The sequence below is a fragment of the Misgurnus anguillicaudatus genome, chromosome 19, assembly GCF_027580225.2.
Source record: "Misgurnus anguillicaudatus chromosome 19, ASM2758022v2, whole genome shotgun sequence".
Classification (NCBI taxonomy): domain Eukaryota; kingdom Metazoa; phylum Chordata; class Actinopteri; order Cypriniformes; family Cobitidae; genus Misgurnus; species Misgurnus anguillicaudatus.
In genome coordinates, this window is record NC_073355.2 from 13,955,344 (window position 1) to 13,982,321 (window position 26,978).

General features: G+C 39.2%; 1 protein-coding gene across 2 annotated transcripts in view; it reads left to right on the forward strand.

Annotated features, from left to right (window-relative positions):
- The window catches only part of col5a3a (collagen, type V, alpha 3a), a 94,906-nt gene extending 75,302 nt beyond the window's left edge, over positions 1-19,604 (forward strand). For both annotated transcript variants that reach the window (XM_073856982.1, XM_073856983.1), the window contains 20 exons: positions 4,860-4,913; positions 5,760-5,813; positions 5,985-6,038; positions 6,122-6,229; positions 6,312-6,365; positions 6,832-6,885; positions 6,959-7,012; positions 7,094-7,147; positions 7,230-7,337; positions 7,483-7,536; positions 7,692-7,745; positions 9,066-9,173; positions 9,526-9,579; positions 9,667-9,702; positions 9,912-9,965; positions 10,045-10,354; positions 12,601-12,713; positions 12,832-12,900; positions 13,449-13,682; positions 18,516-19,604. In XM_073856982.1, the coding sequence (XP_073713083.1) occupies positions 4,860-4,913; positions 5,760-5,813; positions 5,985-6,038; positions 6,122-6,229; positions 6,312-6,365; positions 6,832-6,885; positions 6,959-7,012; positions 7,094-7,147; positions 7,230-7,337; positions 7,483-7,536; positions 7,692-7,745; positions 9,066-9,173; positions 9,526-9,579; positions 9,667-9,702; positions 9,912-9,965; positions 10,045-10,354; positions 12,601-12,713; positions 12,832-12,900; positions 13,449-13,682; positions 18,516-18,662 (1,827 nt within the window). In that variant the 3' untranslated portion in view covers positions 18,663-19,604. The remainder of the gene's footprint in view (positions 1-4,859; positions 4,914-5,759; positions 5,814-5,984; positions 6,039-6,121; positions 6,230-6,311; positions 6,366-6,831; positions 6,886-6,958; positions 7,013-7,093; positions 7,148-7,229; positions 7,338-7,482; positions 7,537-7,691; positions 7,746-9,065; positions 9,174-9,525; positions 9,580-9,666; positions 9,703-9,911; positions 9,966-10,044; positions 10,355-12,600; positions 12,714-12,831; positions 12,901-13,448; positions 13,683-18,515) is intronic.
- Positions 19,605-26,978: the final 7,374 nt, after the last annotated feature.

Consider the following 26,978-nt stretch of genomic DNA (forward strand, 5'->3'; position numbering starts at 1 on the left):
TAATTGTATTAAATACATCACACTTTTTAACCTAAATTCATTGGTTAAAAAATACTTTTTTACTAAAATTGACTTAAACTTGACTAAAACCTCTTTGCGTTTTCGTTGACTAAAACTTGACTAAAACCTTTTTGCGTTTTCGTCGACTAAAACTTGACTAAAACTATAAATTTGACAAGTGACTAAAATGTGACTAAAACTAAAAGCATTTTCGTCCAAAAGACTAAGACTAAAACGAAAACTAAAAGGGCTGCCAAAAACAACACTGTATCAATATCTATAATGTTTTCAACTACTTGTAAATCGTGAGAAAATTGCCATTCTATACAGTGACACGGGGCAGTGTAGTCTCCTGTCAACGACGTTAATATCCACGTAGTCTTCAATACTGAAGGTCTGGTGTTTTTGCGTTGCTTTTTCTGGACAAACCCGCCCACGAGCTGTTTGACCGACATGTGAAACAACCAATCACAGTTTGTTTCGTCTAGCGTCACGCTTCGGACTACCCGCAATAACGAGCCGGCTGGCAACAAGTCAGTTATTGAAATAACCAGCCGCAACCAAATAGCATCTAAATAAACAACATTACTCACCAAAGAACAACGTTGTGCACTTCATCAACACCCACACCAATGAAACGCTCCCGTTAAACATCTGTTTGAAGCATATCTCTCCACTTTTTAACACGTACAAGCAATTCAGGAGAACCAAACTTTTTGACTCCACTAACTACCTCAAGCAAAACTCTTGGACGTCTTTTAGAGAGTCTATGCTGCGAACTTTGCATATTTTTGAGAATCCAATGTTTAGCTGATCATGATACCTGCTCATTATTATCCACGTGAACACGACTGATTTTCTTCCTCAATGGAGCGTCAGAGCTTTGTATTCCAGGGACCGAAACTAATCGCGACACTCGCGTCTCCTGGAAATCCGGTTTATTTCAACCAATCAAAAGACGACTTTAGACATTCTCACAGGGTTTCCAGAAAAGTGTACGAAAAACATCAGACGTTCAGCCAACAGTTTGTGGGTGTGACGTCTGAGGCTAAGACTAATATCCACGTGACTCTTTGTTACCGCCAAAGTTTTATACCGCAAAAATTTTATACTGTAAGATTATAATAAAAAAGATTTTACATGAACAGGAATAACTCAAAAAAAGTAAACACAAGTGCTTCAGATAACCTAGATATGCAATATACTGTAAATGCTATATTACAATCTACACAAAATGCAAGAGAACTTAAACTAAGTTACATGCCGGGCAGAAAGCTTAAATACCATTGTGGATGCCCTCCATAACCAAAAACATCATTTCTAACTGACAGTAAATGATATAAGGTTCATATGGCTCTCTATCGCTTGACATATGATGTTGAAATATGATAACACATTGAAATTGTGATGCTGGTCCTCATTTTGCACCTTGTATTTTGCACCTTGTAGATTGTATTTTGATCTTATCAAAGTGTAGCCGAACAGTGAAGCGTTTCAGAGTGAGGCTTTTAAAACCATAGTGCCTCAGTAGCTAGGTTTCCAGCCCCTAAGTATTGCATATGAAACGAATGATGGAAGCACAGATTTTCGCAAAAAACGTTTTAACGTTTGCTTGAGGTGGTATTTAGCTTATGCAAAAAAAGGAAAATGCAAATAATGTATTTGCCGCATACATTCTGACTTTGCGAACATTAAACCCACGTGAATGATCGTCTAGCTGTATCAGCTGACGTTGTCTTTGCCATATATGTGGATAGACGTCATCATAATTCTGCTAAGTGCCTGCATCAAAACTTTTGCATTTCTTCTTCTGTGCAAAGCATTCAGTTTGGCAATTACAAGCTCCACTGCTAGTAAATGTATGACAAAATTTTTAAAAACCCCGAAGCTCAAAATTTATCATTGTGATTTACAAAGATACCTGGATTGTAAAAATCTGTTGAGGATTGAGAAAGAATTATAAAAAAAGAAATATAAAGGAAAAAATAAGGAAAAGGTAATATATGGATGTCAATGGAAGGTGTGTGACCGAAAATGCTGCATATTCACATGTTTTTGCTTGTAACTTTCTCATTTTATCAGATATCTGCATGAAATTTGAACAGAAGGTAGAATTTTGTTAGTTCTTTCATGAACATTGACTGTTTTAGTTGGAATGGGCCATTTAGTTGGAATAAGTTTGTCATTATTCAGACTCAGACCCATGGTTTTTAGAACGATGCCTGCAGTTCTGGTGTCCTGACAGGACGTTTGCTACTCTACCACCACAAACGTGACTACCAAATTTTCGCGATTTATTTAAATAGCTTCTCCTCCATAGGTTTCGATGAAATTTCACACCTCATGACTGAAAGCTTAAAATATCAAACGCTTCCGGTGGTTCTTCTTCACGTATTTATTGTAGTATTTAGTAAAAAAAATACTACAACCATGCGGCGAGAAGTGGATATTGCGTGAAACGCATCTTAGGCTATGTTTACATTAATGCGTTTATCCTTTAAAATGCGTGACTTTTACTACGTTTACGCCTTTCATTTACACTACACCACCTTTTCGACCCTCATAAACGGACTCGTTCGCAGACGCTGCATACCCTGTTTTAGTTTGAGAACTCAGACGTTGCGCTGCAGTGTAAATGGACGTAGACGGAGTCTTATGTAAACAAACAGCTGATGTTAACGTGACAGCGCATAATTTTCAAAGTAAAAATGATTTTTATTCATGTAAATGGAGGTTTGCAGCAGAGGTTTGCCAAAAATAGTAAACATCTAGCAACCAGCTATTATAAACGCTAGATTGTTTTAACATGTATCCTTATAGATAATGTCTGTTTTATATTTATGTTTGAGTATTGTTGGGTTTGAATATTGTTGTAATGTTGTTTATGTTTTGTTTAAATTTAGTTAATTACGAAAGATAGATAATTTTAAACGCCATATAGGGCGTTGTAAAGGCCAATATGAAGGGAGAATTGTAATGGGTCAGACATTATTTTCGAGTTTAATTTAAGTTTTGTTTGCTACTTTAAAATGAATTTCGTTTCATAATTTGTCTCTTAATTTTAATCGATGTTTTGTTGATAAGTTTTGTGAATATAAATTAATAAAAACAATAAAATCTATGTCATATTAATATTTAATGCTCGTTTAGCCGATTGCGCTTTTTGCTATTTCTGTGTTGCTAGCGGAGGACGTGCACGGACCTCGCATACTTTTAAAATTAACACCATATTAATTTTTATTAATTTATTGCACACTGAACAGCGACAGGTAAGGGAAGATAAGTTATTTGGTGTTTACCTCTTATTATGTTTGATTGAAGTTTGCATTTGCTGAAATTGATTTTTGCTTCAAGTTCGCTACTGTTTAGTACTGTTTACTTGAATGCTTGATTTTAAATCATAAAGACCTTTCTGTTTGGTTTATAACATCAACATTAACCTATTAATCATATTAATATGTTGTGGGGGGAGCTAGAACAATATAAGACTTTCCCAAACACATTTTTATAGGTTCAAAAATAGTGTTTGTTGTAGTTGCCGGCAAAGTATCCAGGTATGATTTTTTTGTCAATATCGCACACCCCTAGGCTGCATAAATGAGCAACGGTAAGCTATTATTAGAGTAATAAGTTATTTTAAATTTTTATGCGCATGCCCAGTTATGTGATTGCTCATGTTTCGTGCGTTTAAGGTCGTGTATAGAGTGGATGAAGATTCTTTTTAAAATGCCAGTATAAGCGAGGATCGTTTTCATTTTAAAATGCCGTTTTAAAAAGCAAATGCTCTTATGTAAACAGGGCCTTAAAGTAACAAGCCAGATGAAACCCAGAAGTTCGACCCAGAATTTCGACGCACGTGCCCGCGATGTCAGCATTGCTAGTCAATGTCTCTATTTTCTAAGGGCTCAGTCACACCAAAAGCGCTTTAAACGCTTGCAAACGCAAGGCGCGACGCACTGCCTTTTTTAAAAAAGAGCAGTGCAGCGCGGCTTTTCATATTGCTAAGCAACCACCGAGTCAGCTGTCTTGTCAATCAAATATTGAAGCGTCGCAGCGCGCTCCAGCGCTTACGTGCACGCACACAGATGATAGAGGGATGTATCAACAATTCTTAGTTAAGGTAATAACATATTTTAATATTGAAAATGAGTAGACTATTCCTTTAATGTAATTGAGTATTTGGGTAACTGTGTCCATTCCTAATGCTGGTACAATGTTTTGTCACTACAACAATCTGAGTACATTGATAACGATCATTAAGTTGAGTGATGTTTTACTGCCAATGTATTGAATCCACTCAATTCACAGGATATTTATTACATAATCTCTTTTTGTATCGAATCCGAAAAAAGCAATACACGTTTTGAACGACATTAGATTGTGTAAATGATGACAGAATTTTAATTTTGGGTAACCTAATCCATTGATTGATTTGGGGATTGTGGGGTGTTATTGAGATTACCCCAGCAGTCCTCTGTGTTGATTTTCACTCTTTCCATCTGGATGCCTTGCACGGCACTAATATCTCAGCGGAGACCACGTAAAGCTCGCTACCTCCACAAACATCGAGTTTTGGCCAGTTTGATTAATTGCTCGGGTTCCGCCTCACGCAACAGCTCAGGAGTTGCAAATTCATTGGGTGTAACCGGAGAATGGAGAAGTGAGATGATCCTCATTAAAACCCAGACACAGAACGCTGAAAGGAAATCAGGCCGCCCGTAATAGCCTGTCAGCGACATCAGGGATGTACAGGAAAACACCCCCACTGACACAGAGAATGGTGCTGATTGTACAAGAGGTAGAGAGAGACTACGACTAATGATCAGTGACCAATGCTTAATCTTTCTCCGTCTCATCAGGGCCCTCCAGGACAACACGGTCCACGCGGCCCCCAGGGAGCGATCGGTGGACAGGTAAGTGTCTTTATGTTTTTCCTCCTGTCTGTCAGCCTGCAGTGCCGTAGGGTTCAAGTACAGGACACTAGATTAACAATGATTAGATGCTGTGCTGTGGTTAAGCATCCCAGCACTGCTGAGTCATAATGAGAAGTGTTTGTTTCACAGCCCCAAAGGCGTCTGAGAATCTGCCAGGTATATTAACGCTTAGCCGGACTGGATCTTTTCTGTGGTCGCATGCGTACACATTTATCTTTCAGCAGTCTTTCATCTTTCACATATCTCTTTAACCTCCACCTCCTGCTGATTTTCAGCTCTAAATTATTTATAACTAGTGGGATATGATCCCACAAGAGTTATATTTACTTCTCCATAAATGATTAAGGCACATTAGACTATCATCCTTGAGTGCGAGTTATATTTACCTCCATTAATGGCCGCCTTTGAACATCTCCCATGTGTTAATAATTGAAAAAGTGGAAGGAGGCAGACAAGCACTGCGGTGACCCGAGAAGAGATGCACGTTGGGGGCCGATCATGACTTGTGGTTTTAAGAGCACAGCAGAAGTAAATGGAAAGAAGGTCTGGTATTATGTGTGCGGGTGTCATCCATGCCCTGTTACTTAAAGGCACTTTTCGGAGAAGAGGGAAGCCACTACAGAGTCACTATTAACCGTAGTATGCCTCAGCCAGGAGAAAGTGGAGCAATATGGTGTTTCAGCTTAAAGAAATGTGATTACAGTACATATACGTGGAAACCAGTAGTTTGTAATCGAATCACTAACGTCAACAGTCTGCAAGTAGAGGAGACAGTCTTGCATGCATTATATATGAAGCTGAGTTTTGTTTTGTGTGCACATACAGGGTCCTCAAGGCATGCCGGGCGGAGTAGGCCAGCCGGGAGTGGTGGGAGAAAAGGTAGACCACTCTCTCTCTCTCTATGCATTGTGTTTGTGTGATTTATGGGGAACGATTGTGTTTATTTGTTCGAGGGTGCTGCCTTTGTAACTACGCAAACATGTATGTCAAAGTAAGATAGATGATCACTTTCTTCGCTCTCAATCGCCCCCTCTCTTGTGCTCTCTTTAGGGTGAAGATGGAGAGGCAGGGAGCCCTGGAAATCCGGGCGAAACTGGTCCCCCTGTATGTACTCAAACCTTTCTTAATTCCCTCTCTTCATCATTTGCATTCACACATGCATCGCTAACCATTGCCTGTTATTTAAGGGAGGGAAAGGTGAGGTTGGGGAGAAAGGTGATACTGGTCCTCCTGGTGCCTCAGGACCACCGGGAATCCGAGGTGTACCTGGAGCGGATGGATCCAAAGGACTCCCGGTGAGTGCTGTTAAATCCCATTGCTAAAGCAGAGTTAATCTGAGGATGATTTTACTCTAACCCCACCACTTTCTGTCATCAGGGTCCCATTGGATTCCCTGGAGACCTAGGAGCCCCTGGAGAGCCGGGTGCTAATGTAAGTGGACCTAGTTTTAGGATTTAAGGGCTCGTTATAGTTGTGCGTAGGTCCTACGGCATAGGTTCTGCGTTGGTTTTCATTTATACCTTTGCGTCGTCGTCCGCGTCGACGTGCAAACACATGGCAGACCGCTGGTAGGCAGTATCCACGTGTGCAACCACAGAAGCAGCACGACCGTCAGTGAAGAAGCAGCTTGGCAAGTTAACCCACAAACGAAGAAGAAACAGCAACTTGTTGTGTATGATTTGAGAAGACCAGCAACGATGGAAGTAAATAAACAGCGACTTTTGCCTCAACTCGGCCCATCTTTGTTTTCACCGTCGCAAATGGAAATACCTATGACGAAGCATTTTTACCTGACGGGAGCACCATTCTCTAGCTACGCCGTTGAGCTTGCGCATGACTATGAATCGGGCTTAAGCCTTTCTTTATTGTAAATTTACATTATAATGGTTCTTTATAGGGTATTGATGGTGAACCTGGAGCCAAAGGAGATAATGGAGAGCCTGGTAAACCTGTAAGTAGCCTTCTAGAGTGTTCAGTGATATTGAGTTAACAACACATAAACTAACTATATTCTTTTTTAACAGGGACCCGAAGGAGCATCAGGAGAGCCTGGCCCTCCAGGACCACCTGGACGGAGAGTGCGTTTAAGAACTTTTTTGTTTCAGTCGCCAGTGTCTTTAAAGTTTATACAAATGTAACCATCTGTTGATTCCACACAGGGTCATGTAGGTCCTGAGGGAAAAGAAGGAAAACAGGGAAAGAAAGGAGCAAAGGTAAAATAATAACTTAATCCCTAACACATATTATGCGTTTACAAGTGGACAACTATCATCTCCATACATCTTTTTTCTCCAGGGTACTGGTGGTACTGAAGGTCCAATGGGTAAGACGGGACCTGTGGGGCCTCAAGGACGCCCTGGAAATGCCGGTCCAGAGGGACTACCTGGAATTCCAGGCCCTGCTGTGAGTCCAAGCAAATCTGTTCACAGTACATCACCGAGCTGTAGATAACTGATATCTAACCATGCGATCCGAATCCAGCTTATTATCGACCGTTCTGACCACTTCATTTATCTTAAACTGATTACTCCACCTGCTTCTTTTCCAGGGGGAGCAAGGGTTAAACGGGCCCCCGGGCCAAACGGGACCTCCCGGACCTATGGTAGAGTTTTCACCACTTCTTTCTCTCTCGTATTGATCTACTGTATCAAAAACACTTCTAAGAGAAGAAGATTAATGATATGGGCTTGCAAAGCGTTAAATTCAGTCTCGCAATGAAATTGGACTGACTGTTTGACGGGCTCTTCTTTTTTGTAGGGGCCAGCTGGATTACCTGGACTGAAAGGAGATCATGGCACTAAGGGGGATAAGGTATAAGAGGATAAATTTCTGATGATGTAAAGTATGATTTCTAGTATAGATTTTTAATGTAGTAAAGCAGACCTGCACATAGGGCTGTGCAATAATCATTTTTATTTTTAAAGGATTAGTTCATTTTCTTAAAAAAAAAAAATCCAGATAATTTACTCACCACAATGTCATCCAAAATGTTGGTGTCTTTCTTTGTTCCGTCGTGAGGAGGTTGTGTTTTTTTGAGGAGAACATTCCAGGATTTTTCTCGTTTTGAGGGACTTTGGTGGACCCCAACACTGAACAGTTTTAATGCAGTTTAAAATTGAAGTTTCAAAGGACTCTTAGGATAAGGGTCTTATCTAGCAAAACGATTGTCATTTTTGGCAAGGAAATAAAAATATGCACTTTTAAACCACAACTTCTCGTCTTTCTCCGGTCGTGTGACGAGCCACCGCGACCTCACATAATGCATTATCACGTCAAGAGGTCACGGATGGCATATGCGAAACTCCGCCCCAGTGTTTACAAGTGTGGAGAAAGAGGACCGTTCCGACGTTATTGTATGTGGAATGATACTAATTAACTTCTTTGTGTCAGTTTATTGTTTAAAATGGTCTGCAAATGTGCATTTCATGTAACACGTGACCTTTCGACGTCATTACGCAATTACATGAGGTCGCACTGGGGCATCACACGACCGGAGGAAGACGAGAAGTTGTGGTTTAAAAGTAAAATTTTCTTTTTCGCTAGATAAGACCAATATGCCTCGTTTGGGGTCATTTAGAGTCCTTTGAAGCTGCGTTGAAGCTGCAATTTTGAACTGAATTAAAACTGTTAAGTTTTGGGGTCCATTAGAGTCCATTAAAATGAGAAAAATCCTGGAATGTTTTCTTAAAAAAACATAATTTCTTCTTGACTGAACAAAGAAAGACATCAACATTTTGGATGACATGGTGGTGAGTAAATTGTCTGGATTTTTTGTTTAAAGAAAATTACAAATTACAAAATTACAAAAATTACAATTACAAAAACAAGATAATCGAGGTAAATCAATTATTAATGCGCAATCATAAATTGCGTGCTGCTGTACTAAAGTCACTTCACAGGCACCAAAACACTTTATTTTTAACACTAAAAGGTTAAGTAAATGCATATTTTCAAAGTCACTAAGTAATCGTGTTAAATAACCATGATAATCGAGCAGCCCTAGCTAATTTAATAAACTTGAACTAATGCTGGCAGTGACACCTTTCACTAAAACCGAGTAAAAATGTGGGTAGTAGTTGTGATGGTTCGATGCCCCGGCCATTGATCTTAACTCCTTCCTTTACTCTCCAGGGTCACGGTGGACTGATTGGATTAATTGGACATCCAGGAGAAATGGGAGAAAAAGGCGATCGGGGTCTGCCAGGACTTCAGGGAGTACAGGGCCCTAAAGGAGACGGTGTATGTTTAAGCCTATTTTATATACACTATAATCATAGGGGATGCACCAGAGGTTGCGAATGATAAATTTAGCTTGTATAACTATAAATGAATAAATGTTTAGTAGTTTTGGTTTGCTGTGTTTATCTACAGTAGTTTAGCTCTAGGTTGTTGTATATTTTTATAGGCATTTATAATGGTTGATGTAATAGGGATAATTACAACTTTCTAAGCTCTTAGATTCAATATTATCTAATCTTGCTCAATATAAATGTTTAATGGCTACACTTTTGTACTTTTCTTAAGCTAATAGAAAGTTTATAGATTTAGGAGAAAATGCACATGAATTAATGATCTTAATGAAAACTTTTAGGGTGTTTCTGGTCCTCCTGGTCCTAATGGCCCTCCTGGAACCCCTGGATTAGCTGTGAGTTGCTTTTATGTATTTCTTTTTCATCGTTTTCTCCATCATAATGTCTGTTTTTCATTGCTTATTTTTTGTATTCACTGCTAGGGTGCGATTGGTGAGAAAGGATCTAAAGGAGATGAGGTCTGGTATACTTTTCATTGCAGTCGTCTTATTTTCATCCTTTTGTGATGTTTATGTGTACTGCACGTTTTTTAATATAATAAGTGAGACCTTGCCAGTGAAATCTGCTGTACTTGGATAATCCCTGTGAATGAAGTGCTGTGCTGGCTTTGGCCTTTGAGAGAAATATCAAGCTTGGCTCTGAAGGTTTAAATCTCTCCTGTCCATAGGGAGTCGTCGGTCCGAGAGGAGATCCAGGACTTGCTGGACCACCCGGACCACCCGTGAGTTATCACTGCCTCTCCTAGTCTCTTATCATTTACCTCTTACGTCTCCTCACGTCCCATCTCTCTGTACCTTCAGGGTCCTCCAGCCACCATAATCGAACCACTGCCAATCAGAGAGGGCCGTAAAAAGCGAAGGAGAAACTCAAACAGACAGGGCGGCGGAGCCAGAGCAGAGTCCGAGGAGGAAGAAGCGGTTCAGCTGAACATGGAGGACTACCTACAGGCAGATGAACCTCTGGATGACCCAGAGGGCATGGAGGAGGTGTTCGCTTCACTCAACTCCATGAAAACAGAGGTGGAGCTCATGAGGAAACCGCTCGGCACTTTCGAGAGTCCCGCCCGCACTTGCAAAGAGCTCATGGTGTGTCATCCGGAATATAAAGATGGTGAGGATGTCTATTGTTACAAACACCATCTCGCATTATAATGAATCAGATATATACCTTTTTAATGTATATTATAATGTTATGATATATGAGTATTAGGGGCCATTCACAGGCGCGTCCACACCGCATCGAGTTGAAAACATCAGAATGCCGCAAGCGCACCGCTGGTCATGTGACAAGAACCTACGCGCTTAGCGTTTCCGACTTGTTTTAGGCACGACATGTGAACGGCCCCTTAAGTTGTTGAATTTAAAAGTATTTAAAAGGTCCCGTTCTTTCTGTGTTTTTGAAGCGTTGATTGTGTTTACAGTGCACAATATAAAAATGTGTTCATGTTTCACGTGTAAAAAAACACTGTATTTTTCACACAATTTACTTATCTGTATAGCGCTGTATTCACTGTCCTAAAAACGTGCTGATGTCTTCCTTGTTCTACGAAGTCCCTCCTTCAGAAATACGTAACAAGTTCTGATTGTGTAGTTTGTTTAGTGTGTTGTGATTCGATAGCAGCTTAGCTTGCCGTTAGCTTAGCGGGCGACTGACGTATTCCTGTGGGCGGAGTTTAGTCAAAATACTGTTCTAGTGACGTCATTAAAGCAGGAAGTAGAGGGCTGTAGTCCAAACCGGCCATTCGCTGGCCATTATAGCAACATTACACACTAACTAGTGTTTAAAAAATGTGACCTTTAAAATTAGTGGTGGGCAAAGATTAATTGCGATTAATCGCATACAAAATAAAAATGAGTTTTTGGATAATATGTGAGTTTGTGTAATTTTGTATATATAAATACACACACATTCATGAATGTATTTAAGAAACATATACATATGTATATATATTTATTTATTTGTATTTTTAGGGCTGTCAATCGATTAAAATATTTAATCTAGATTAATCACATGATTGTCATGAGTTAACTCGTGATCGCAACTTAATCGCACATTTTTATCTGTTCTACATTTACCTTAATGTAACACTTCTCAAGTTTTTAATACTCTAATCAACATTAGCATGGACACATATGGATGCTTTATGCAAATGTATGTTTATTATTAGTGAAAGGTTCCAGTTAAAGATTTTTTAAGTTTTAAAAACAAAATCACTGCATCCATTTCTTAAAAATCACTGGTGTGATTCAATCAATGAACGACCAATGTCGCACACCTGTATGTTCCGGTTAGGTGCGTTGGATAAAGAGACAATAATAGTCCACCAATATGCCTGAAGAAGATCTTACGATCGAAACGTCACAATAAATTAATTTAATATTTTGCAAGTTATTAGTGTGCGGGATATCTCTTGTGTAAACATATGCCTGAAGAAGATCTTACAATCGAAACGTCGCAATAAATTAATTTAATATTTTGCAAGTTATTAGTGGGCGGGATATCTCTTAAAAATCACTGGTAAAATTAATAGATTTGGCACACATAAAGTCAAAAACAATATCTACATATGTTAAACTTTTTTCTTTCTTTTATTATTTGATTGATAACGAGCCCCTAAGGGGACATTGAAGTAAAAAAATCTAAAGTTTAGTTTCATGTGCTCACGTAAAACTTTCGCGTGCTCACGTGAAACTTTCGCGTGCTCACGTGAAACTTTCGCGTGCTCACGTGAAACTATCATGTGCTCACGCGAAACCTTCATGTGCAGAATTTTTTTAAAGTTTAGCTTCACGTGCGCAAGTGAAACTATCGCGTGCGCACGTGAAACTATCGCGTACGCAAGTGAAACTATCACGTGCGCACGTGAAACTTTTGTGTGCGCACGTGAAACTTTCGCTTTCACGTGCGCGCACTTAAGTTTCACATGCGCATGAGAAACTAACCTTTTTTTTCCTCATGCCCCCTTAGGGGGCTCCGTAGATTGACATTGAGACACAGGCAGTTTTAAGATCTACTGTAATGCAAGGATCTAATATAATGTTACACATCAGATATTTTCCCCCAATAGTTAGAGTTAGGGTTAGACTGAATTACTCACTTTTATTTTGTATGCGATTAATCTTTGCCCACCACTTATTAAAATAGTTTTTTTTATTATGAGAAATACATCAGATATTGGCCATAACACGGAAGTAATTATTGAAACATTATTATCAGAATTGTAACATCATGCCCTAGGAAGTTGATTTTCATTTGTCGAAATATCATCCTAAAAATAGCTTACTAGTCGTTTGTGCACAACATCAGCTTTATACAGACATTAACCTTAAAGAGTTTCTACAATCCACCCCTCTTAGGTGAATATTGGATCGATCCGAATCAAGGCTGCCATCGAGACTCCATCAGGGTGTTTTGCAACTTCACCTCAGAGGGGGAGACCTGCCTGCACCCCGACAAGCGATTTGAAACGGTGAATCCTACAGCACGTTTAGAGAAACTACACACGTCTTCCTGCAGTCTCACTTCAACAGGCTTTCGGGAGTCTGGAGAAAAACATGTCTGATCTGTCTCTTCATCTCTCTGTACAGGTGAAGCTGGCTGCTTGGAACAAAGAAAAACCGGGCAGTTGGTACAGCCAGTATAGAAAGGGCAAGCAGGTGCCGTTCTCTTCAAATGCTTTCCTCTTATTTTTAATGTCTGACTGTCAACATGTCTGCACAGCTAAGTTTGGATCTTAGATCACTTTTTTGTATCGCAGCTCTTCTTTATTGTGTCTATAGTAGGTTCAAATGGGAATGTGTTGCCTGGTGCAATAAGTAGACTGGTCGTTTTACTCTTAAATTAGTGGTGAAAAGAGGTGTCAAGTGTGTCTCTGATAAAAATAAAGAAATGAATGATACGTCTTGACTAGTAAAGAGATGTGATGGAATTTATATGCGGCTCTGCGCGAGACGCCCCGGGCTAAACTCTCTTGGGTGCGTATGGGCGACCTCCATCCGTCTTGACTCATTAAGTCATGACTGAGATCAACAGCTAAGGCCCGTGTCGCAATCGTAAGGTGTGACATGTGACCTTGTTATAAAGATTCAGTCAGACAGATGTCACTCTCTCCCACCTTCATTAAATATTAAAACGGTTGTTGCATGGATGTTGTGTCCGTGAAGTCATCCTTGATTAAGTTGAATGTTTCTCCACGTTGCTGCAGTTCTCCTACATCGATGCTGACGGAAACCCTGTGCCCGTGGTCCAGCTGACCTTCCTGAAGCTCCTGAGTGCCACAGGCAGGCAGACCTTCACCTACACCTGCCAGAACTCCATCGGCTGGTACGACCTGACGAGTCACGGCCACCAGCATGCCGTACGCTTCCGTGGAAGCAACGACGAGGAGATGACGCAAGCCAAATCCCCCTTCATCACATCACTATACGATGGTTGTCAGGTAAGATGACTTCTGTATGAAATTGCGTACGTGCGCTTGATGCTCAGTTGGTTGAGCAGCTGCATTAAGAATGCAAAGGTCGATTTCCAGGAAACGCATACTGAGAAAATGTGAATGTATTGCATTTATGCATTTGACACATGCAAGCTATATATTGACTAATTCCCCGCCCGCCTTTTTTTGATAAGTTGCCCACCAGCATTTTGCCCACAAGCAAGATTCACAAAAAGGCCTTCCAGGAAAAAATTTCTTTTAAAATATATAAACATACAAATGAAAAAACAGACCCTCTGTTTCATCCTATCTATATGTTTTTATCTGCTTAAACTCTTAAAGAAATATTCAATTTTCTTAAAAGAAAAATCCAGATAATTTGGTCGCCACCATGTCATCCAGGATGTTGGTGTCTTTCTTTGTTCAGTCGAGAGGAAGTTTTGTTTTTTGAGGGGAGCATTGCGGGATTTTTCTCATTTTGATGGACTTTAATAGACACCAACAATTGACACTTAACTCAACACTTAACAGTTTTTTTCAACGGAGTTTCGGAGGACTATAAACGGTCCCGGGCGAGGCACGGGGGTCTTGTCTGGCGAAACGATTGTCATTTTTGACAATAAAAATAACAAATACTTTTAAAGCACAACTTCTCGTTTAGATCCGGTCCAGCGCAACCTAACGTAAAAGCGTAGTGACGTAGGGAGGTCACGTGTTACATATAAAACGCACATTTGCGGACCATTGTAAACAATAAACTGACACAAAGACATTAATTAGTATCATTTGACATACAACAACGTAGGAACGGTCCTCTTTCAACACACTTGTAAAAACTGAGTTTCGCGTTCGTCCTCTGTGACCTCTTGACGTGATGACGTATTGCGTGCGGTCACGCTGGCGCATCACGACCGGATCTAGACGAGAAGTTGTGCTTTAAAAGTGTATATTTGTTATTTTTCTTGTCAAAAATGACAATCGTTTTGCTAGTTAAGACCCTTATGCCTCGTTTGGAATCGTTTATAGACCTTTGAAACTCAGTTGAAAAAAACTGTTACATTTAAAGTCCATTAAAATGAGAAAAATCCTGCAATGTTTTCCTCAAAAAACATAATTTCTTCTCGACTGAACAAAGAAAGACATCAACATTTTGGATGACATGGTGGTGAGTAAATTATCTGGATTTTTCTTTTAAGAAAATGGAATATTGCTTTAAATATGTTTTTGTTTCTTCAAAAAAAAATATATATATAGCAAAAAACTGAAATAATTGAATTTTTGTAAAGGAATTTTGTTAGAAATTAGATTCAGAATGATTATCAAAACATACAAGGAGTGTACAATTAATAAAAAAAAATTGCTTCAGTTTTTTTATAAATTGGGTAAGAATATCCATCTAGTGGATAATCGTGGTATTACAGATAACCAAAAACTCATCAGAACACGGTTTTTCATGCAAATGTTTTCTTTTAATTGACGTGATAACTCGTTAATATGTACTGTACGTGATCCCTGGGAATCAAACCCACAATATTTAAGCTGTTAACGCAATGCTCTACCAACTAAACTACAGGAACACCTCATAACACTACATCATACAGGGCAGAATGATTCATTAAGTTTAGTGTAGAAGAACTTGACCGGCCTGCACAAAGCCCAGACTTGAACACCTTTGGGATGAATTGAAATGCAAACTGTGAGCCAGACCCCATCGCCCCACATCAGTGCCTGACCTCACTGATGCTCTTGTGTCTGAATGGGAACAAATGCCCACAGCAATGTTTAAATATCCAGTGGAAAGCTTTTCCAGAACAGCAAGAAGCTGTTTTGGCAGAATGACTATTATAGTCAATAGTTTTGAAAATATATACCCAACAAGCACATTTGGCAGAGATGTTTGGGTGTCCTCATATATAACGCATTAGTTTCTTATAACCACATTATTTATTTTGTAGTAAACATGGCTGTGTTCGAAATAGGCCCCTATACATGATTGGCACATGATTGAATTAAGTTTTCTTAAAATTATTTTTCTTTAAAAAAAATGTGTTGGATCTATGTAATTAAAATTATGTACACCAGTTCAACATGATTGAATCAAGTTTTCTTAAAATGGAATTAATTTTCATTAATGTTAATTTCATTTTATGAAAACATAATTTAATCATGTGCAACCAATGTCCAGAAGTTTTTTTTCAGTGTGGTTTTCAAACTTTTTAAAGAGCGACTCTAAAAAAAAGATTACGCGACCCATATAGCTTTCTCTCTCGTGCGCGCCATCGGGACGACCTGGAAAGTTCCCTCTGTTGCCCGGTGGATATTATTAAAGTTACTATTGAATTATTAAATTTGTTGTATCATCAAGCTAACGCGAGCTGCAAGACTCACAGGCAGGCCTTGACATTAACTTTTTTGCTCACCAGCCAAAGTGGCTAGTTGTTTTTTTTACTGGCCACAATTTTGCTGTTGATAAAATACATTTTATATGATTAAACCAACCCGTTGTAAACATGAATTTGGCATCCTAAAATGACTTTAATTTGAGTAATTTTACATGATTTAGCTAAATTAGATGCAGATTCACTTTCAAATGCAGTCTGACCACCCACATTAAAGGGGACAGAGAATGAAAAAACATTTTTACCTTTGTCTTTGTTGAATAATGGTAGTCTACCCACATTCACAAACATACAAAAAGTGCTAAACATGCTAAACATCTCAGTCTCATAGAAATTCCTCTTTTAGAAATGTCAGCCAGAAAACAGCCCAATCTGAAAAACTGATGCTTATGACATCACAGGCATCTCACTGGCCTTCCACTTTAAAATAATTGGCTACATTTTTTGAGTGGCAGCAAAGTCAGCCAATCAGTAATGAGATTGCAAGTTAAGCCAGTAGGGGGAGCCAAATAGGTGCAAAACCACTTGTTTAAAATTCCCTCACCCTAATAGAGCTATCTGAGAGAAGTTTTTAGGAAGCTTTTAAGGCATTACAGACCCAAACAAAAAACACTTTGTCTACATGTCACATCACAGAACAAGGATAAATACTCCATTCAATCATTCTATGTCACCTTTAAGACTACATTTATTAGCTGCTATATACACAGTATATCAGTATAGATAATAATATATATTTAGGTGCATGAAAACATGCTAGTAAGGCATAAAAAGATTAACTTCTAATGAATATATTAACTCTTTCACCGCCAGCGTTTTTTTAAGTTGCCAGCCAGCGCCAGCATTTTTCATGATTTTCATAAAAGTTTAATTCCTTCCAGAAAATGTTCTTCTTTAAATATATAAACAAACAATATATCAAATAAAAGAACAGACCCTTTGCTTAAAAAAAAGTTTAATCCTACCTTCATTAGTTTTCTTTTTATCACCTCTCAAATATGGGTAGGTTTCTTCAAAAACACCCAATTTTGAGCAAAAAGCTGCGATAATTAAATTTTTGTGACGGACTTTTGATAGAGATCAGATGCAGAACGATCTTTAAAACATACACTGAGTTGTTTCTCTTTCATGTGAGGCGTTACTTCCGGGTTGTGTAAGTTGGTGGATAATAGCTGTACTGCGGAAAGCCGAAAATTCTCATCATTGGCAGGGAAGCGTTTTCTCTTAATTGACGAGTTATCTCGTCAATAGTGGGGAAAGAGTTAAAAGTGGTGCAGGGGTATATAAGATTAACTGAAAAGATAAACATAAAAACCCTAGACAAACACTTTAATAGCCTACATTAATATGATGCACGAACCTCTTCGCTCGCAGGTTTCCCTTTACTTCGGACAAAACGGGGACGTGTGCATTCAGGTACGCGCGTCCCGTGCATTCCAAATCCATCAGCGGTCGAGCTTTCTATGGTCAATAACTCCTACTGTACGGTGCGCTGGGTGCAGGAAGTGCTCATGGGAGTTGTAGTTTCCCAGTGTCGCATTACGCATTGTTTATCATTTCGCATAACTTTTAAGAAAACTAAATAAAAATTATATTCAACCTGCCAAAGTCCCTAGTGGGATTGGCTGTCTTACCCGTAATCTACCCACATGGTTGGCGGGTGTTAATGTCAAGCCCTGCTCACAGGTAAACAAGCGTGTTGAGCACATGACTTGTGCATGGTGCACTGGCCAATCAGAATCACGTTATTACAAACAGTAGGTGCTTCTTTACGTTATAGTTTATGTGATCGACCTATGATCTCAGAGAACAATTCAAAAGCTATGACTTCATCCTGCGACCCATTTTAAAATTTTAGCGGCCCACCTGAAGGTCGTGACCCAAGTTTGAAAACCACTGCCCTTTACTATACGGCGCACTATTTGAAGGAGCAGACATTTTGTAGTGGACATTATTGAGTGCACTCGACAACAGATGTACACTCAACGGCTAGCCACTGTTAAGTGGGCTATATTAGTGAACTAATGTAGGGAATGATCGTGTAGTGGGCTATTCCGGACACAGGTCATGTATGTTTGCCGTATCCAATACCATTGCATCATTGGTTTAACTATAGTAACTATGTTAGTAAAAAAACATGGTTAATTTCGTAAGCGCCCAACACTCATGAGAAAGAACACTCACATTAAGTTTGTTTTGGTTTTAATGAATCATCCAATTAGCCAAATGTCTAAGGAGGATCAGAAAAGGGTATTTTTAAAATAGCAGCACAGTAAGCCTGCTTCAGCAGCAGTTTAATGCATTATCCAGTAGCAAAGCATCTCAGGGGATACACTCAGCAATTCATCCCACGGCAAAAATACACTATAAAAGCCTTTTCTCTCAAACTGTGTATTCAGAGCCATCAACCTTCTTTAAGCTCTTTTCTAATTTCTCACAGACGCGAAAGGGTCAAGAAAGGACAGTGCTGCAGATCGACTCTCCTCGATCAGAGCTGCTGCCGGTCGTGGATGTGGCCGTATCAGACTTTGGGAGTAACAACCAGAAATTTGGATTCCATCTTGGACCAGTGTGTTTTAATGGGTAACACCAAACACCTCATCACAGGACTGAAGAATGAAAGCCATGAGCTACAGTATATTTATTATGTATGTAATAAGTGGGTGTTTATAATGACTTTTGAACATCAAATTGAACCCACTATTAACCCACGTGGCTATTCAAGGGTGCTAGCCTCACATTTCTCAAAGGGAAGTCTTTCATCTTTTTAATTTTTCTTTTGTTATCATTTTTTTGCTTTATACTCACCTGTGGATTCATTTACGAGGCGTGAACCCACCACAGTTCAAAGAACTGCTTCGAGCACGACGTGGAAAAACACGGCGGCTCAATTTTTTTATCTGTGCTACAGACCTTTTTAGCCCACGGCGTAGTTGTTGGATTTCCACGCATATCTTGTTTATTTGTCTTATTCGATAGCGATGATTTTGAATTAATTTGCCACTCGAGGGATCGGCATCACCACTGAAGAGTAGATATTTTCTAAACCCCATTTTCCTGCCTCGACTGCAACAAGATGCCAGCGGAGGCAAACTTATACCTCTTCACCAGTTTTGACAAGAAAATACGCCCGGTCTGTTTGTAATTCTCAGCTCGAATATTTTGTGTCACATCAAACTTGCAGTGTTACTCATCTTTAATCAGTGTACGCGCATGCATAAACAATGCTAAATAAGGCCGCAGCTTCTCGAAACGCAGGACTCTAATGGAGCCCAGCTGCTTATTAATATGTAAAGTAGTGCGCTCACTTAAGCTGTTTGTCTTGTTAGCGGGCCGTCTAGTATGTTTGCTTGTCAGTAATCCATGTTTTGGTGGTGCTAGCCTATCAACTGTACTGAGTTGCTTCATATGTATCTGGTAATGAATGCGAATTACATTGTTGGATGTGAGCAACGGGTGTCATACTAACATTAGGCGCCAATCACACCAAATGCGTTTTAAACGCAGAAACTTTAAAAAGAGGACGCTTGCTCTGACCTTAATCGAGGGTGAGAGGTGCACAAACACACAGGAGAAAGCGAGTGAGTGCACTGTCCGGTTGGTCCAAACAACTTTAAACTTCTGTCACCACAACGGAAAAGCCAGCCTCTCCCTTCATTCAATTGGACAATGAAAAGACGCAAATGACGTCGGGTCGTTTTTCCGCTCTTAACGCTCCTTCAAAAACGTGTGCTACGGCAGGTAGCAAAAAACGCATGCCGTTTGGCGCACATGCACAGCACGCATAATGTTCACTGCCCATAGGAAATCATTCAAAAAAGGCGCCTGCAACTGCCTTAAACGCGTTTGGTGTGATCGGACCCTTAAACTAATGATGACCCTACTATGAAACAGCTTGAACCAGCCTAAGCTGGTTTGATTGGTCTAGCTGGTCTCCGACCCTTTTCAGACTGACCTTTTGTCAGGTTTTAAAGGGGTTTTAGGCACTTGGTAACACAACATTATTGGTAGACCAGCTGAGCCAATCTGAGTAAATCAAGCTTTATTTTTTGTACAAGCTTATTTACATGACTTCGCCATTAGTTTGAAATCTTAGGCCGGTGACACACTGGATGCGTGGCGTAAGCGTCTCAGCTGCGTGGCGTGTCCGTTTTTAATTCGGCTCCCATGCTAACAGGTTAAAGCTTGCAGACTTCCTGCGTGAGACGCGCGTCACGCGTGCTTGCTAGAAATAGAACCAACGCCTATTTTTCACGCGAGACGCAAGCGTGTTGGAAGCATTTCCAGGCAAAATAGAATAGGAAAATATGTTTATATGTCATTTTGTACACAAATACATTTAAATGAATGACATTTTGATGTTTGAAAGTCTATAGGTTGACATACATTCAGATATAAATGTAATTTAAAATATACATAAATAAATAAATAATGATCGATTTTCAAATATGCACCTGTCAAACATAGTCCATTTTGCCATCAACACTGTTGAATGTCTCCTTTATCAGCTTTATATTTATGCTATAACATGAAGTTGAAATTGTTGTTGTGAAGACAAGAGCCTGGTCTCTCGGCGGGTTCCCTCTGTGTCACCTACAGCAGCAGCAGCGCGCCGGCTCCGCGTCAGACACGGTTCTGGTGTGTAAAGTTACAGAAAACGCGATGCAGCCGCCACGCAACTGACACGCCATGCTCACGCCACGCAGCCAGTGTGTCGTCGGCCTTAGTCATTAAATCCACAATATGTAAGACTTTTGCAATAAATTTTCCAAAAAACACTTGCACGGTCTGATTTATTGAAATCAGTGACCATACGTGGCATTTTTCTGGGACGCGTCCTGGCCAGGATTTCGGGTGCTTCTTCCGGGAGTCATATTTGTTGAAGAATAAAACTACAATGATTGTTTTGCGGTCGACGGGTACAACTTCCGGGAGGACGCACCCGAAATCCTGGCCAGGAGGCAATGAGGGATGGCACATATGGTCACCCTAATATTTTATGCAGTTGTGTACATTATCCCAAAAGTTCCCAAGCGTTTGTCAATACAAACAAGTTCCTGTTGTAAATATTTTCTTTGTCCCTTGTCTTCCTTGTAATTCATTACGATGACATCAAATAATGTGATCAAACGTTCAGGTAAAAAAACATGAATTCATTACCTCATTCATTAAAATGATTATCGAACTCCATACGTCTGTGGATGGTGAAAACAACATCTCCCATTCTCTTTCATAACGCCATTAAAGGGACACTCCACTTTTTTTTGAAAATATGCTCATTTTCCAGCTCCCATAGAGTTAAACATTTGATTCTTACCGTTTTGGAATCCATTCAGCTAATCTCTGTGTCTGGCGTTACCACTTTTAGCATAGCTTAGCACAATCCATTGAATCTGATTAGACCATTAGCATCACGCTAAAAAATAACCAAAGTGTTTTGATATTTTTCCTATTTAAAACTTGACTCTTCTGTAGTTACATTGTGTACTAAGACCGACGGAAAATTAAAAGTTGTGATTTTCTAGGCAGATATGGCTAGGACTATACTCTTATACTTGCGTAATAATCAAGGACTTTGCTTCCATAGCATGGCTGCAGCAGGCGCAATGATATTACGCACTGCCTGAAAATAGTCCCTAGCTATTGAAAGTTACAAAGTTACCCGCCTTTGTTATTGTGTAATAGCGGCCTCTATAAGTGAAAATCTTACATATTGTGGCTTTAACCTCCGATTGTTCCCAATTCTGTTTTGCAGTGTACATGTGTTGATATGTTGTCTTGTTTATTGTGTTCAAAATGTGTTATATTGTGGTGCTAAAGAGATATTTTTGTGTTGCTGTGTTTATTGTTAAATTGTCTTCTCAGGAGCAGGTAAAGGGAAGAGGACACCTGTGGTGCTTAAAAGTTATACAAAACGAAAGAGAAAAACAAATGCTGTCATGTACAGCCATTATGGTGCTTATCTAGTGGTAACCGATATATCTTTCAACTAGCAAATACAATAGCACAGTAAACACAAATTGTTTCCCAATGGCAGCAGTGATGACATCAAATCTGCCATGTGGGGAGTTGTGGGCCACCCAAAAAGCCGATATATTTATATATCGGTTTATCACTAGTCTTATTTTTATATAAACTTCAATCTCTCCCGACCTCTGACCTCTCTTGTGTACAGTGTCTTTGCTACAAATTTTTACATAGTGTACAGTTATTCTAAGGTATGAATGTTAGTAATAATCTGTTGCCTGTCTATTGTATTTGTGAAAAAAGCGATGAGTGAATTAAAAAGAACAATTCTTTTAAAGAGACTTTTTTGTTGTCCTTGTGCAAGCAATTTTTCGGAGAAACCGTGTTGTCTTCCGTAAAAGCAACAGACAAGCTTGTCTCTTCATTAGGCAGAGCCCCAATCTCTCGCTCTCTCTCCGCTTGTAATCAACATCACTTCCTACCTCGCAGATGTAATCAACTCTGATTCACTCCCCAGTTCATTTATTTCAATTAACTTTTGTTTCCGTCCCCGGGAGAAGGAACCGGGCGCAGAAGAGGAAGCAGACAGCCCTTTATGTGTACGTGTGCGTGCGTGCGTGTGCGTAAATAATGAAATGACTCTGGATTAGAAAGTGAGCCAAGGAGAATTAAGCATATCTGTGGAGGGACACAATGAAATAAGGGAGGGAATTGGCAAACCCGCTCACCTCCCGTTCGTCCGTCCCCATCTGCGGCGTGTTTTGCTAATGCGCACTCCTTTTCTCCTCTCAACCTCTGCAATTATTTATGAGCACACAAACGATGGAAACCAGGAAAAGATACCGGCTCACCTCTTCAAAGTGAATAAATTGCCTTCGTGCTGTTGGCACAACAAGTGCGTCTCCGTGAAGCACCTTATTATCGCATTTGAACTACAACCGGTATTCAAAAGTAAAACGCAATTTCTCACCTGTGATTGAAAATAGAAAATAGATGGTTTTCATCTCTCGCTCAATTTTTGGGACTGGAAATTAATTTTAGGCAAATTCGTGAACGTTAACAATGCAAGTTCATTTTTTTGTGATGGTGCGTTCGTGTGTCACGTGCAGTCTAGACGCTGCACCGTTCACTGGCTTAAACAAATCTAAAGATCGTGCATGGATAACAGTGTGGCAGGAAAACTGCAGACAGTATATTGTAACATTTGAAGTGTAATATTATTTATTACTAGTGGTTTATTATTCAGCAAGGCCTTTGGCGTGACCTCATATAATGCTGCTGATATTTGTTGCAAAAAGTAATTGTAAATTTTTTAGCCTGATATGACTGCACCTTTAGACAGCAAAGCATGCATTGCATTTCAGCGGTGTGGCATAATGAACATTAGAGTAATTGTGTATTATTTAAAATTATATCAGTGGTCTCCAACAGGTTGCCCGAACAGTCTTTGAGTTGCCACAGCACATTCTATTAATAGCCTCATTTTTGATATTTATTTATTACATATTTTTGTATTAGCTTGACTTTTATGTATGTTAAGATTTTAAACAATAATAAAAACAAGTAAAAAAAAGAAAAGTAAAGTGAAAGAAAAGCGTTTTGAGTAGACTATCAAAAAAGTAGCTCTACAGATTGTTTTATCCATTATGGTAGCCCATACTCACAAAAAGGTTGAAGACCCCTGATTTATACAGTATATTACGGTAGTATTTGTCGCAATGCCGTTCATTAATGCCGAAAAATAAGAAATGCAAATATTTACTAGTAACAATCGTACACTTTATGGTAGTGGTTCTCAAACTTTTTGCCATGCGCCCCCCCCCAAAAGAAAATTCATAAAAACAATCTCAAACTCAGAATTTCAATTAAACAAAATATCAAATTATACAATGTAGTGCTTTTGTTTAGCAGTCTTATTTTTCTGATGTTTAACTACACAGAATTTCTGATAAATTCATTTATATAATAAATTGTCATAAAACTGAGCATATTGCGTCAGTTGTACGGCAATACATTGTTTTCAGGGTTTGAAATTAACTTTTTCACTCACCAGCCAATTAAAAGGCTATTCAATTTTTACGTTACCGACCATTCAGAATGTCTACTAGCCAACAAAGAGAAAGAAAATTACTATGAAAAACCAGATTAACATTTACTAAACATTTCATTATTATTTATTATAAAATCTAAATTAAAGCAGTAAGCCCTAAGAAGCAGTGGGTTACCAGTGCATTTTATAACAGCTAAGGGGCGTTGTTATAAAATGCACTGTAACACCACTGCTTCGCGGGGCTTATTGCTTTTATAAAACGGTTACTTCATATGCATAGCAGAATTTAATAAAATAAAACGCAAATAAGTTCAAATAGTACAAATATTACTCTTCCGCCAAACAAAGTAGTTTCTCAGAATCAAGTGTGGCTGAAACAGAGCGCAGTTCCCAACCAACACAGACGCAGCAAAGACACAATGAAAATATGATTTAAGGCTGTAGTGTGTATTTTCATAAATCAACATTCATATAATTTATACATTAACATTTATATCGTGCAACTGTTGAAGTGATGATCAAATATGCTTGGAAGCATGCTCAACTCTTTCCCCGTCAGCGTTTTTTTTTTTATAGTTGCCACCCAGTTTTAGTTCAATGCCTTACAGAAAAATGATCTTCTTTATATAAACATAAAACATCAAATGAAAGAACAGACCATCCGCTTTCAAACAACAGCAAAAAAAAAAAAAAACGTTTCATCCTACCTTCATTTGTTCTCTTATCACCTCTCAAATTTTCAGCTTAACGCTGAGATAATTCCATTTTTGTGAAGATCTTTTGTAAGAGATCAGATTCAGAGCCATCAAAACTTACACTGTGTTTTTAGTGTTAAGTAAATGCGTCAGTGTTTAAGTTGAGTAAGATCGCCATCTAGTGCATAATAGCGGAAATATAAATTTGAGGTAGAAACTCCTCAGGGAACGTTCTCTCTTTATTGACGAAATGACTCAACGATATTTATTGTCATTTATCTGGATATCACCATTAATTGTGCAATTGTAGACAAATTAAAATATGATTAAAGAGTGTGATGTTTATTTTCATAAATCAGTACGCAGCAACAGTGGTGCAGTAATACTTATGTAATGCGGTCTGAACCGTAAGGTTACCGGTGTATTTTATCACGGCTTAGAACGCGTTTCAACCAATCAGAATAAAGAACCAGTACGGGGCCGTTTTATAATGCATATTTTTTAAACAAAATTCTGTCATCCTGCCATCTCCTCCCTTCCTCACCCTTGTCATTTTCACCAAAACGGTCTTTTAGGTAAGTAAACAATAAACATCCAGAAACATAAAAAAAATGCCTTGAATAAAATATATTTATATACTAAATAGATTAGCTGTACTAGCACTGTCTTTGGGAACAGAAGTGGGAACTGTCTTTGGGAATACCTACAGTACAGCGTGACGGCATCTGAGTATGTATATCAAATTCAACCAATGGTTAGGTGTGACATCACAGGTGGAACCCAGAGAGCATAAAAGGACGAAAAGGAACGCCCACTATAGCTAACATATGCCGAAGTGGATGTACAGGTACAGCGTCTCGTTCCCTTCTTTGGGAACAGAGGTTACATACATAACCTGAGATGTTTTTCATACTGTTCTTTAACCATTCTTTAAAATAATTAAAAGTCATGTTGTTTCTGCATGATGGTTATACTGTAAATATCAGTGGTGATATCTTGTTTTAATAAGCACGTCACCAGAAAATAAGTCATCAAGCATCCCTATGTATAGTGAGCCAGTGTCCTAACCAGTCCCCGAGCCCCTGTACACGAGGAAGCGATTGAGACACATGGATAGATGAGCCATTCATGCCCATTTGCCACCGGGTATTAAATCTTCTGCTTTTCTTGCTTTCTTCTCTCTTGGTCGCCTTGGTTGTTTGGAGCGACTTTTCTTTTAATGCTGGGGTAAGTAATCCCAGCTAAATATTACCACATTGTTATATTCGATAACGCTGGTGACTTGACAACATTACCCACCACAGCTCCTTTTTAACCGCATTTGACAGGTGTTCATTTCAAACCTTGATTGTTTCTCTTAAAATAATAATGTTTTTGATAAAATGGCCATCTATATGTTCACTTGCATATGAACTTCCCAGTTGTTGATATATCATTCACATGCCCTCCGACTCCTCCCACTCTTTCCTTTCTCCTCATCTCTTAAGGGAAAAAGGCCACTTATCCTCATGGGACACAGCTCAAGGTCAGCATCAATAAGAGAAAACGGCTCTATTTTCTCCTCTTTTAGCTTCCCTCAATCCAATCAAATTTTAACTATCCTAAGCACTCCGCCTGCAAAAGGTCACTCCCCGCAACTGCCGTTGAATAGCGATGAAGTGGAGTTGCCTCTCCACACGATCACTTTTAGCTATGCATTAACCCGTCTGAATATGAGCACAGTATTTTAGCACAGGCTGATAGCTGGAAGACCCCTTTACGCTGTAAAAAATAATGATCACTTATCGGTGGGTGGCACGCAGTTTCTACATAGCTGATGTGCAGACCTCTGGCTCAAAGACATTATGATATTCAGTCTTGATGCTATCTCTACATCTAATGCTGTTATCATGTGGCCTCTCACTGACGTACTGTGATCTGAGCGTACGGAGATCCTCTAGTATAAATTCAGCTAATTTCTACCTTAAACCCGTTCAATGCAATGTCAGGCGCGACGCAAGTATTTTTTGCGTTATCATTTTCACTTCCCGGTGCCACGTTGTTTAAATAGAAAATGCACTTGTGCCCATCTGCTGGTCTGAAAATGAGGTGTTGGCTTATTGACACATTGCTATTTTGAGGCAACTGAAAATGATTACACCATTGACCAACTAAAACCTGGTCTAAAATCAATTGTGCAGTTTTTCTTTAT